The sequence below is a fragment of the Rhopalosiphum padi genome, chromosome 1, assembly GCF_020882245.1.
Source record: "Rhopalosiphum padi isolate XX-2018 chromosome 1, ASM2088224v1, whole genome shotgun sequence".
NCBI lineage: Eukaryota > Metazoa > Arthropoda > Insecta > Hemiptera > Aphididae > Rhopalosiphum > Rhopalosiphum padi.
The window spans coordinates 74,945,940-74,960,718 of record NC_083597.1 but is presented as its reverse complement, the minus strand read 5'-3'; the positions used below and the strand labels follow the sequence as shown (position 1 = coordinate 74,960,718).

Here is a 14,779-nt window from a genome sequence, read left to right as displayed (position 1 = left end):
CATTAATTTTTGGTAAATTTATCCAACCATTATACATGCTACATATTTTCTAGTAATACATTCTAATTTTTAAATGTTATCATATTAATGTGGAGTGCATTTTTAACAGACACAGATCAGTATAAATTACTAAGAATATGAAGGAGAAAACGTAGATAACTCGCATAACAAATACAAATCGAGGAACATATAAATTAAAAATATTCTAAGAAAATCAATCTCCCTAATTATTTTTTTATTATATACCTACTTACCACTTGGCTTAATAAAAAATTAGGTACATATTTTACATTATACATGTATTTTTATTGCATAGCATCATCATTTTTTTTTAATACGAGTACAAGAGATTACTTTTTAGGATCAGAAAATTATATATTGCTTATTTTGCTTCATTATATTGATTGTATGGAAATGGAATGTAAAATTTCTAACAATTAACATCAAATTTTATATATATTGACATGTTTTTAAAATCAAATTATTAATGATTAAACATGTTTAACTATTATATGGAATATATTATACTATTATAGATTACCTAGCTATAGTCTACACATTATGATACAAATATATATAGGTTAAATCAGGGACTGTATAGCTAAATATTATAGACAGTATCATTTAAAACGCAATTAAAACATATCATCAGTTATGTAAATCAAATATAATAATTATTTATATATATATATACTACAACCTGTGGTCATGTCAATAAAAATAAATATAACTAGAATACAATTCAGTAGCCATCTAAATTTAACTACGGATTATATAAGTATGTATATACTATATAGGCATAGTTAACCATTGATTAATAGGTGGTATACTACGAATGTCTATACTGTGTAGATAACCATGGTATTATTATATATAATAATGTACTTATTACTCAGTTATTCAGATCAGTTTCAAATGTTATGTATGAAATAATATTGTTGAAGAGAATAATATGGAATTAACATTTTATAATTATGCATTCTTTGAACCAAGTTTTTATGTGGCCCAGTTGTGTTCGATAAGATAGGGATAAATAAATATAAACACGTTCTTACATAAAATTATACTTAGCCACATGATTTTTTTTATATGTTTATCCAATTATCCATTACTCAATTATGTAGTCACATGTATAGGATGTACTTTGTAGATAATATAATATATACAACCAAAATAGAATATTTTTTATTCAAGTGATATTTTTACACTAATTATCGTATATATAAACTATATAGGTACGGGTAACTATATATATAATACATAGGGTGATTCATGTCAATTGAAGCGCCACTTTATCCTTTAATAATGAAGTTATTACAATTCCATTTTTTGGAATTTTAAGTAATTTTACATAAGGATCATATTTTCAGTCATTTAGATTTTTAATAACATTTAGGTAAGGAGAATTCTGTGACGATTCAAACTTTTTTTTTAACGAAAACAATTTTTTTTTACTGTAAATTATACAATACATCTTTTGAACATTTTTATGTATCTAAATCCTAAATTCAAATTCAAATAAACAAAATGTGAGTAATTAAATAGTTTATAAGATCTAAACATTTGTTGATTAGACGTCATTGGGTCATTGTAAAACAAATAAATTCAATACATAACACTATTTAACACTCTGTTTAGAATTTAAAAGAAGTTCGTATCAGTATAATCCTAAACGGTATAAAAATCTAAATATAAAAATATGGTCCTTTTAAATTCAGTCAAAAAACTTAAAAATTTAGTACAAGATACCATATATGGCATTATGGCACAGTGTTTTGTTATTTCAATAATTACCTTCAACTTTAGTTTATTAATAGTCATTATTACACTAAATAATAATATAATATAATATAGCCACGTTTAAATGGCTCAGCCATATTCTACTCCTTTGACTTTTCCTATTATTATTTCACTTTCTCTCGATCCATCCATCTTGAGGAAACTTAGTGCAACCTCAAGAATATTCTGTTTAAACGTCCTTCCTCCTACGTATTTGTCTTCAATCTTCATCCGAAGCGTTATTGGGTATATTACCATTCTCCTACTAAATGCTCATATCTCCATGTTATTTTTTCTTTAATTTTATACTACAGAGGCTAATAAAAAAAACATATATAATTATATTATTTATAGTTAGAAAGTAAATCTTTAATATTAAGTATATGTTCTTAATATGCTCTTATAATTTTAATTTTCGAGATAACTAGAAATTAAAATGTTCTTTATAATGATACAGTTTTATATCATCTCTTGGTTCTTTTTCCGATAATAGTAGTATATTGCTTCTAACCTAAATCCTGATATAGCATTTTCAACTCTAAAATTATCTTAAATTCTTAACCAACCACAAACTTAGTTCTTAAAATGGAGATTAAAAATGAATGAATCGAAATTCTTCTACATAACCATTAAATATTAAACCCTCGTGATAGGAATCCGGTCTATAACAACAGTAATATTTATATACCAACTGAATAGTCCGTAAAATATCTTGAGATGTATCTACTATCTATAATAGTCTAAAATCTAGATAGACGACTCACTCATGACAACTTACATTAAAATAATTTTAAATGTTTAAATATTTACATCATAGACTTCATCAATTACGTTCCCTATAAAAATATATAATACCTATCACTGCAAACAAATATTAATATATATAAACTAATTATCCTACTTTTTGTTTCTTATGAAATTAAATTTTGGTGAACATACAAAAACTCAAATTTAAAAATTATACTATCTTTACAATCATTATCCTTCAGAACAATAATTAATTCACCTTGGTATGTAAGTAATTGAACCTTCCATAATGATACGTACAACACGGAACATCGTGCATGGTGCTCAGTTTTCTCACAATTATTTATTAATAATAAAAAAAACTCTATCAACACCAAATCACTGAAAATGGTTTTTAAAAATTTAAAAATAGCATTATTAGAGAACCATAATAATATATATATGACTATATTATATTTCAAGATCTTTAAATATAGTAGGTATAATTTATATAGGTTCTATATATGAATATATAATTTAAGCATCCCGAAAGAATGGTCTTCGGTGGAGAAGGTATCTCAACTTCTCAACTCAATAACGTAAACACAAACCAACGCAATCATCCATTACATATTTATATAAGCACCTACTACATTTTTTTATAACTTCTATACTTACTAATTAGTGATTAAAAATAAACTTATAAAACTGTACTAATTACTTTTTTATAACTGTACTTATAAAAATAAATAATAATATGTAAAAAATAAAAAGATTAAATATGTATAGAGATTGGTTGGTATATATGGAAGCACACTGAAAATAAAGTGGTCAATCAACTGTATTCCTAGAATCTGTAATTTGTTATTTTTGTTTATTTTTCTTTGTAAAACTGTGATTGATCTAAAAATTAACTGAAATTACATTTTTGATGAATTTTAAATAATGTCAATCATTATTAGCCAATGCTACGGTCATGAACCATGATATAGCCATACAAGCACTGAGGCACCTGGCACATACAATATTACCTATATGGAGCTAAATATAGTAATTAATACCACATAATATTTTATCTATAATAAGCAATAACAGTATTATTCATTTTTCAATCTATTAGTAATAAACTTCTTTATAACTGTGGTCTGTGACGTATAGTTACTTTTTGAAAAAGTTATAGAATCCGAAATTGTATTAATTTTATTTTTTCCGTGACGACTTTTTAATTTAACAAGCAACACGTGCGTACAAGTGTATAACTGTTGTTGCGTAGGTACTAATGTTTTTATGGACTATCTCACCTATAAATTTACAAATAAACTATAATACGAAATGTCTAAAATCAATAAAAAAAACCCTATGATTAATTATTATTTATTATCTATAGTAACTCCAGATATTAACATATCAAGAACTATGACTATTTCCCTTCCGAATGATCCATTCGGTTTATATTATTAAAAAAAAATATAGTGTCACGACTTATTATAGTAAAAATTCATAAATTAAAATGTTACTAATGAATGATCCTTCTTTTTTAAATTATTTATGTAAAATTTAATAATTAACAAAAAATATGCTGATTAGTTATTATATATTATAATAAAATAATGTAAATAGATCAGAGCGTAAAAAATAAAATAATAACGATTAAAAAAAAATACAGAATACAATAATATTCTTTTGTAATAAACTATAAATATAAATAAGTAGGTAATGGCCTATAATTAATATATTATGTTCATTTTTTAGGTATTTGCTTATTATTAGAAAACATTATTTTTTAAAAAAAATTAAAAATACATTTTTTATTTTGAACTTTAAATAGGCTTCTAATTTTGTGATATCAATGTATATTAAATAAACTGAATTTAAAATGTATAACTTGTTATTTAAAATTACAAGATTAAATCATCAATATTTTTAAACTATTCATGTCAGTTCATGCAATGAGTTTCATACTTTCATCAGTTTCATCGTTTATAATTTGAGTTATGGTAGTTACGCATACATAGGTAACTAAGCTAGAACTCACCAATATGGCGGTACATGTTATATAATTTTTAATGTTCTAAGCTTATTATTGATAATACAATATGGGGTTTTTACTTGTTTTTGTTTATAATCGTGGCTTGAAGCAGGAAAATTGCTTCAATCTTCAACATTATCGACGGTTGCTAGTAAAATGTTTAATCTAAATTAAACTCTTCTTTATAATTGGAAAAACAACGGGAAACAACCAACAGGAATATTCTTATTTCCGTAACACCAATTTTGACCAATCGATTTTTTTCTTATGTTTGTAATTTATTAAGAAAGGAATAATTTTAGACATCTAAAATTTGCATATAGAATATATTTTATATTAACAGTTAGAAGACACAATATAATTTTAAAAATATAAGTGTCTGATTTTGAACTATTTATTTGAATTTTGTCGATTTTGATATAATTTAATAAATTAATTTGATACTTGAAATTTGAAAAATGTTTTCTTCTATATTTTTTGATTTATGTTTATAATTATATATGTTTGTTTCTTAAAAAAAATCTTGAATATTTAATATGAATTTGTATAAGTCGTTTTATAGAAGCTTTAAAATGTTAAAAATAGTAAATACACTATTTATTTTTCATATATACGTTATAAGTTCAAATTTTCATAGATTTAAAACTTTTCACAATATTGTGAATTTATTTTTTAAATAAAATAAAATTATTCAAAATATTTAGATTAATTTTAAACCATCTGTCTATTAATTATACTACGAATATACCTATACAAAGCTTTACATCAATCCATACATTTAGGGGTATATTGTACTTATATACCATTATTAATTTGTGTGATATGATTTTATTGGTAAACATAAAGTAATTCAACTTACCAAATTATAAGAAAATATATTAATATAATAATATAATTGCATACAACATAGAAAAAATATTATTAAAAATAGATGTTGATAATGACTTAGCTCAGAATAATATACATTCCTACAATTTATCATTGAATTAAATTTTAATACAATATTATCTATTATCTATTAGGTACTGTGGTCTGTGATTTACTCAATTACGAGCTACATTTAATATTTACTATAGTAAATTCATACTTTACTCTCTTTATTGTAGTTTTTTTTTATTCGTTATTTCAGTAGCACAATTCGAAATTATGTTACCAGAATGTTATATCTATACATTTTTAAACTTAAAACTGCGATATTTTAAAGAATAAATAGGGCATTTACCCCATTTGAAAGTCAAGATCAGCGACAATAACCATAATTGTCACTTAGCTAGGTGCCATAAATAAATAGTATGCTTGTATAACTAAATAAGTATAATTTAATTATTGCTAGGCGGTTGACACTTTTTTATCGTATGTATGCATTCATATTATAATTTAAATTGTATAGTCAACAGAGAATGGAATGTAATATATTATTTTTATATTTCATAATACAATTAGGTATTTTAATTTCATATCTTTAAATGCATTGGTTATGTTGTACATGATTTACACGATGTAATTGATTTTTAAATTTGTTATTTGAATTCTAATGCACGGCAAGCATTATTTTTTATTAGAAACGTTTTAAATAACGTACCTGTTATTAAATACTATATTGGTATAAATGGTTTAATAATTAATGTGTAACATAATATGAATATTGCTTATATTTTTTTGGATTTTTTGTACTGTCTGCCTACTCATTTTTCACTAGCGAAGTAGCAAATAAAGATAAGTATGACGTTATTACTACTTATTAGCACTATTTAGCAGGTACTGAGTAATTATTTTAATATTTATGAACAGCAGTATTTTTTAGTACAAAGATTAAATCGACCTATTTATGACTTCGAGTTCACAAATAATAAATATACACTATGCCCGCAAGTATTGCTAATATCGGCATGATATCCTGCGAAATATCGAATTAAATTGTCGCCGAACGCTGATTAATATTTTTTTATTTTTATACTGCGTCTCCGTATTTAGTAACCGTATATTAAATATTAATGTGTTGTGCGCTCTTCAGTCCCCACAATAATATATTTAGCACCAATATAATTGCTGTTTGTTGCGCAACGCTTAAATTAGTAACATTAAAATCGAAAAATTTTGTTTACTTTAAATCATAAAAAAAAAGAAAACAGCAGTATAAATGAGTAAGTTTATTGAAAGTTGTTACGTCATGTTAATTCAATTATATATTATCTACTAAAATAATACTCTAACATAATATTATTGTTCATTGTTTAAAATGTTCAAATACTTAAATAGTCCAAGTCCAATACAACAAAAATAAAAATGTATTAAACCGTCAATCCCTCCTATTTTTTTACCTACTGAAAATTTACTAGGTAAAAAATGTAATCTCCGATCAGCTCTATTTTGTCCTCAGGTAGGTGTTAGTAAATGATTACCACTCGCAACTATAAATAAGTGTACATTGTTATAATTACAGCTACAGTCTTAGATACAGAACTGGTAGACACGTTGTCCGACCACTCCGACCTTATTATCTTCTAAGGCCGTGGTGGCATTATTAATAATTGTAGTAAGTTGTTGTATCACGGTCTAGCCGTTTGTGATTAAATTGTGAATCACTGCGGTCGAAATCTTGCTATCGTCTTTGGGAGTTCCGAGATAACCTCAATCATTGAAAATGCCTTTTTCAATTTTTTAGAAACACTGAAATACTGAATTCCGTATCTAATATCCGTTTGTAAATTGGTTGCATACATGCACTTGGACTGCACATGTAGTTGTAGGTATACATCCAGATAACTTTCCCGACACTCAGCAGAGTCGACAGTTCTGATAAATTTATTGCCACCGTTGGTCGGCAATTCGGGTGTGTGCGTTCGTTAATATTTTTTTTTGTGAACATTTGATTTGAATTTAGTCTAAATGTAACGCAAAGTATTTTTCTGCGATGGTGGTGGCCGTTGGAGTTGGGCCTGTTTCCAAGTGATGTCAAAGACAACAAATAGAAAAATCTTAGTTCGGTGAAAATACATTAATAGATTAATATGGATCAGTACAGTGCTAAGGCGCTGATTATTGCCTTGTCGATAGTTTCGAGACTAATTTTTGGTTTCACACCCCTACTTGTATCCAGAAAACTATTAACCAACAAATCTACAGATTCGCTGACATCAAATACAGTAAGTATTAATAAAAATAATTGTGAATTATAGTTTATTGTTTGAAATTTATGTTTCAGCTGGAGTATCTAGTTTCATTATGTTTAAGTTTGGGCGGAGGTGTGTTGCTAGCTACCTGTTTTGCTCATTTGATACCGGAAGTGAGGGAGAGCCTTATCGGACATTTACCGGAACACTATCAACATTATCCACTTACTGAACTGGTTGTTTGTATGGGTTTTTTTCTTGTCTACTTTGTTGAAGAATCTGTAAAGCACTTTGTTAAAAAACATAAAAAACGTAGTAAAGCAAAAACTACACGACACTGTGATAGACTATTACAATGGACCAATAGTCAGTTGACAGCAGTCAAGTCTGCTGATGATGTTAATTCTGTTAGTGTAGATCAAGGAACAGGAACTCCAGATTGCCAAATTGAACAAAATAATAATGAAATGTCTCATGTACATAATTTAAGAAGTCTGTTAGTTGTACTAGCATTATCATTTCATTCAGTTATGGAAGGACTAGCTATTGGTTTGGAAGAAAATATGGAAAATATGGGTTTCCTATTTTTAGCAGTTTCTATTCATGAATGTACTATATTATTTTGTATTGGCATAAAATTAGTAACTTCATGTTCGTCTTTGACAAATATCATCTTAAATATTGTTGTTCTTACCCTGGTATCGCCTTTTGGTAAGTTAAAACAATTTTTATTTATACTTAATTAATAATTGATTATCATCTCATTTCATTAATTAAATTCAATCAAATCAAAGTAATTAGTAATTAATTACATTGTTAATATAAATGATATAACTATGTTTATTTAATAGGTATGGAATATAAATATGTTTTTGCATTTAAATACATGTTGGTGAAGTAATCCCAAAGTAGTGGAATATAGGTTATATTATAGTGTAGAGCCTAGAATTTATTACTAGTATTAGTAGTCCTTAAAAAATAGTTCCTCAAATATTATGTTAATTATTTATTTATGATTCTTGAGATATGGAAAAATGTAATGGCTTTATACAATAATGATTTTTATCAACACCTTCAATTTAGACAATAATTAAATTTTTATGTTTAATCGTGTTCTAATCATTTTTTATAGATAATTTTATTTATTTTTGAGGTATTCTAAAGGTGATTTTTTTAATTTTCTCAGTTAATACTTCATAATTTTACTTAGCATAAATATGCTAAAAAATGCATTAAGCAAGTGTAGGTCGGGTTATTTTAAGCTCAGAATTATTTAAAAAAATTAATAATACTGGCAAATAAACATATTTTTGTTAACTTTAATTATTAATAGAATTTTGCGAGTAGTAATTTATAACATTTTAGATTCTGCATGAAGTAATACATTGGATGTATTTACAGTGATTGTGTTTGATAATTAACTTCTAAAATATTTTTTAACATAAATCAGAATTTAAAAAATTTGCTTAGTATTTAAAAAGTTCCTATTATAATTTTATAAAATACATATTGATTTAATATAAATCTATTTGATTTATGTATTTTAAATGCATATTAGATTATTTTAATTATTATTTATTATAAACTTACAACACTGTTGACTATTTTATAGAGTTCAGAAAAATACTAATATTGGTATTCTGTAATAATATTCCTGGGAACTAGAAATTTTTACTTAACCTATGTCTATAAACATAAAATAATTCAAATAAAAATGTTGAAAATACTTTAAGTATTGAATTTTAAAAATGTAAGGTATATTGTTTATATTTAGATCTAAAACATTTCAACTTTTATATTAATTTTAAATTAAAGTAACTACAAAAAATTGGGAATTATTTTATTTTTTTCTTACTATTGTTTAAAGTCTCTATAACAGTTTATTGGCTTGTAGGTAATTTTGTTATATAAGTATAATGTTTAATATTATGTTATGGATTGTATAGTATTTTTGTCTGTGAAGATTTCTTTAAAAAAATTATTAAAAAGAATTTCTATTGAAATTAAAATAGTATGTGATTTGTCTATTAATTACAGTAGTTTTTAGTATTAAAAAATATAATTTATTACGTCTATTTATTTGGAATACCTTATTGTTAACTATATGAAGTTGAGTTGATAGAAAATACAAAAGTATAGTAGTATTATTCTTCATATTTAATCTAATTTTAAAATATATTTTGTTTTTAATATAAATGACCAAATTATGAAAATAAAATGTTCTGTACAATGTTAAAAATAGTTTTATAATACTGATATCTGTGTACTTTATGCATAATTTACATTTATTGCGATTTCATTTTTGCTAAATAATAACAATTACATCATAAATTAAATTTGTATTCATTATGGTAGCTATAACTTTCTAAATATATTAGTTTTAGTAATATTTTATGTAATTTATTTTGTACGGCCTTGTAAACAGTATTTATTATGTATTTACTACTATTCTTGATTTCTTATCCGAGTTTCATTTTAAATTTCTTTACTAATATGTAAGAGAATTTTATAAGGCCGTGACGACCATTACTTCACATTGTATATGTATACTAAATACCACAAGCTTATGAAAATTAAATTAAATTAAATTTTAACATAGGTAATCATTATACTAATATCTCCTATCTTAATTTCTCCAATGAGCATTTGATTATAAAACATACCTATTATTTTAACATTTTATTTCAAACATTTGTAAATGAACTATATTTTTTAAATACTTTTAATAACTTAATAATATATTTTAGGTATATTATTGGGATTGTTATTAACATTGAATACATATGATTTGGATCAAAATTATCATATAATTGGAAATGCAACTTTACAAGGCTTAGCTGCTGGTACAATCCTATATGTTACATTTTTTGAAGTGCTAGATCGAGAAAGAAAAAAGGATACAGCGCCTGGTTTGCTCAAGTTACTATTAACCATGATTGGGTTCTTCTTCATGGTTATGTTAGAAATTTTTGGTAATAAAAGACAAACTTATACTATTAATTTAACAAGTATTAAAATGAGTTTTAATTACAGGTGGACATACCCATAAAGAATTTGACCATTTGAGCCATGAACATAACAACTGCTCTACAATGACACCTCATATTCATAGACCTTAACATGTATTTCTATTGATCATTTCAGATGTATTTGTTACCAGATGTCCAGATATTGAAATTATAATAATCCTGTACTCCTTAAACAAACACGGTTTGCTTGTGTAATTTTATAAAAGCCCAAAAAATACTTCTGAAATGAATTTCACTCAATTACTCGCCTGGCATTAAGATTAAATTAAGTTGTAACAAGAATCATTTTTAACGATCTTCCATTATATTAATTTTATAAATTATAAATATAATATATCAAATAATGTTCCATTATGGATTATTATTTTTATTTTGACGAAATGTGAACTTCATACAATTTATTATGCATAATATGTATTTGACTTTAAATTAGTCTTAACTTTGTTTTAGTGTTCCTTATAATTAACTGAAACAACTATGAATTTAGTTTGTAATATTTTTTAGTTAGGTAGTTTAGTTTCAATATTTTTATATTATTTTGGGTCATGTTACAACTGTATACTTTTAAACTAATTATTTATTTACATTGTAAAAATTATTTGTATTAAAAAAAAAACTTTTGTCAATTGAAACTTAACAAAATTGATTCTTAAATGAACTCAAAATATTTTGTTAACACTCTAATACATGGAATGAACATTAATACTTATTTGTTCAGTATTTTTTGTTTAATAAATGTTGTAAATCATAAATCTGTTAAATTTTACTTGTAACATTTTGTTATCAGAATCAAGGAAATTTTATGGTAGATACCATAACAATAAACTTTTTTTTTAAATTTATGTTTTATTAATTATTTGTTAACTCCATATCCTTAATTAAATTATATAATTATGTTTATATTTTTTACTAATAATCTCTTAAGATTTTTTGAATTCAATGTAATAAGTAATAACAAATTATTTTTTCATTTTAACACATTTGCCTTAAGTATCCTTGCGGATGTTTTAATTGAACTTTATGTAGTCTTGAAATATTTTATTTGTTTAATAAAATCATGGAACCACTTGATTAGTTTATAATGGTGTCTAAACGCTTCAATAATATTCTAAATTTGAGTTTCAAATTTCTAGTAAATTACTTGACATGGAGGCCGATAATTCAAAGCCAACTATCTATTATAAAATATAATATAAATATATTACTAATTGTGTAGTTATGATTGTTATGAATGTTGAATATATTTTAATAATTTTTAATAAACATCAATAATATTATACTTCATATAATGTCTATGAGCTAAACTTTTATGATATTACTTTAATGATCTATAACTAATAATAATTTTATTTTTTGCTCAAATATAAAGAATAGATTGACTAAAGATTCATTGCTCCAACACTTCCTCTATAAGCTCAGCTTGTGTTGGGAAAGTTGAGATCTAAACAGAATTGTTCAATATATTAAAATTATACAATATAGAATTTACATTTTAATACAATTTTATAATTGCAATTACAATTATTAACATTTTGAAGAAAAATTATTTTTGAAAGGAACTTAAAGTAAAAGAATCTAAACATTTTTTAGTGTTTGTTAACTTTTTAATTCGGTATAAGCCTTGCATGAAATTGTTTTGTAGTTAAATTATTTTTTGGAATATTAGTTTTAGTTTTAATAAGTAATCACAAAGATTAATTGAATAGCTTTAGTAATTTCATAATTTTATAATCAACAATTGGTTTCATTTTTGAAGATCAAAGTCATCAAAAGATATCAATGAATAAGTTGAATAAAACCGATAGTTAGGCCCCCAACAAAACACAATTACAACTGCCATATGTCCCAACTTATTTAATGTAATATTTATATAAGCTTATTAAAACTGGTTACTTACACAATATATATGGTAAGTTGATTTATCTATTAGTCAAAATGTACAATGTTTTAAAAATAGATTTAATTTTACTATGAAAATATTGTTAAAAATAATATTCATTATATTTTAAAATTTAAAAACAATTACAAAGAAATATGAAGAAACTGGAAATATGCTGGATTAAAGTTGGTGTTTAAATGCCACTAATTGTATTTAAAAATAAACATATTTCCATTGTGAAATCCAATGGTTAATAGGTCAAATACATGTTGGGTATAATAAATGAGATAGCAACATGTTAATAAATATTATTTAATTATTCAAAATCATATAGTAAGAAATCTAAATGTAAAGGTATTTTAGTTACAAGAATATAGTATAATTCCATTTATAAAATTGTTTTATCGTGTTCTTCAGCTTTTAAATGATTGATTGCATTTATAGTCCATGCATCTTTGACTCCTTCTGTATATTCTCTAATAAACCTATAGTTCAACACAAATATATTACTCTTTAATTCTTTTTGTATGTCTACAATTTCTTCAGATCTTTTTTTGATCTCTTCTAAATTATGAATTGCATGATAGCACATAGTTATTTCAACAAAACGCCGGTCTTTAACTAGAAAATAAAAATTTGTTAATATACAAGGTTGTAGGTAAATTATGTTTTTATTTTTATAGTATGTATGAATTAATCCAATTGAAATCACACTTACACTTTGTGTCATTAATAATATCTAACTGTACTGGTAAAAATAAATACATGTCATCGTTATCAAATGCCATGTCTTTTATTTCATTGTCACTGAGATCTGATATTATTGATTTCACCTGTTCCAGCACATCGTTAGTGACTAGCCCCTGTAATGTGGAGAAGTCACGTTTGGAAATGCAATTAGACACTACTTCAACAGCCTAAAAAAACAACAAAGATGTTAATAAGTTAATAGATACTTTTATACTTGGTTTCATAAATTGAAATTTCACAGATTTTAATAACTAGCTAATGTAAGCATTATTGTTCATTTGTTTAGTCTACATTTGATTATTATTCTATTACATTGTCGCCAAACATAATAGGTATAATATAATATATAATCAATGATTTAAGTATAATTGAATTAATACAAAAGAATTTCTATGAATAGTTCAGTCTTGAATATGACTGTGTACCTCGTTTGTTATATGGCCTATTAATATCACTTTTTTCTTAAGACATAAAATTGTTAGATAAAAAAAGAAAAATACAAGACTTATGCTTTATTTAAAAAAATAATAAATTGGTTTATTAATTGTTCAGAAATACTTGTCCCTTTAAACTTCAATATTTCTAATTGTTCAACCATACAATTTTCCAACATTCAAATTATAAGTAAATTGAACTAATTAGTTGTAACATAGATTTGTTATCTCTATTGGTAATTTTAATTTATAGCTATAAAATTAATTTAATTTAAGTTCATTGATTAGATAATTTATCTAATAAACATTATTATTATAAAATAATTGAATTTATATTTAATTCATTATACACATGTAACTACAAAAACCTATAATGGGCAATGGCGAAACATACCTTTCGGGAGTTTTTGGAGAATTCTCCAAGACTGAAGTCTTTGTCAAATTGTGGTTTGATTATTAGATATGAATATAGTAGAGCTTTGAAAGACTTAAACATGTTTGGCCAAATGATTGGTGGAAATTCTGGTACTTCCGGGAATGGCCTGTAATTCTTATTGCAGTAATGCCGGTGGATGCCTATCGATGTCAAGCAATTGATACTATTAGGTCGCAGAAACGACGACTGTTGTGGTTGCTTTTTGTCATGTTTAACTCCGATGCTGTTTGTGTTGTGGCTAAACAGTTTGGCACCGAAAGAACTATTATTCAACGCACTGATTGCATCAACATTCAGCGATCTATTCAGGTCATGTAAGAGTGAACCAGACAAAAATTTTTTACATAGAATTGTTGAATACATTGTTATACTTATTATATTATATTTGCGTGTACGAGTATTCAATTTAGACGATTTTTAAATGAAACACAACATTAGGAAGAGGAAAATATACATATTATAGTTATTATGGTTACACAGATAAGTGATAACGCAAAACGCACAGACTAACCATAGACCTGATAATATATTTATTATCAGGTCTATGAGTAAAATAATAAATAATGATAATAGATTTTTACTGATATCGTGGCCAAATATATAT

General features: G+C 24.6%; 2 protein-coding genes across 2 annotated transcripts; one reads left to right on the top strand and one right to left on the bottom strand.

Annotated features, from left to right (window-relative positions):
• The first annotated feature begins 7,055 nt into the window (after positions 1–7,055).
• On the top strand, positions 7,056–11,516 carry LOC132931657 (zinc transporter ZIP3-like). Its single transcript, XM_060997561.1, has 4 exons — positions 7,056–7,680; positions 7,740–8,358; positions 10,395–10,619; positions 10,681–11,516. Exons 1-4 carry the CDS (start codon positions 7,546–7,548, stop codon positions 10,764–10,766), a joined length of 1,065 nt encoding a protein of 354 aa, XP_060853544.1. The 5' UTR covers positions 7,056–7,545; the 3' UTR covers positions 10,767–11,516.
• Positions 11,517–12,851: 1,335 nt separating this feature from the next.
• LOC132926916 (uncharacterized) lies at positions 12,852–14,592 on the bottom strand (the record flags this gene model as incomplete). Its single annotated transcript, XM_060991345.1, has 3 exons — positions 12,852–13,176; positions 13,274–13,472; positions 14,134–14,592. Coding segments are annotated over 3 exons (891 nt in total), but the record flags the coding sequence as incomplete, so codon positions are not given.
• Between the last annotated feature and the right edge of the window lie 187 nt (positions 14,593–14,779).

What these genes read in the sequence shown, in the direction of transcription:
- LOC132931657 (XM_060997561.1), top strand. Translation starts at nt 7,546, where the DNA reads ATGGATCAGTACAGTGCTAAGGCGCTGATTATTGCCTTGTCGATAGTT. An exon ending in ATTCGCTGACATCAAATACA is followed by an intron (nt 7,681 to 7,739) that starts GTAAGTATTAAT and finishes TTTATGTTTCAG; the next exon opens with CTGGAGTATCTAGTTTCATT. An exon ending in GGTTATGTTAGAAATTTTTG is followed by an intron (nt 10,620 to 10,680) that starts GTAATAAAAGAC and finishes TTTTAATTACAG; the next exon opens with GTGGACATACCCATAAAGAA.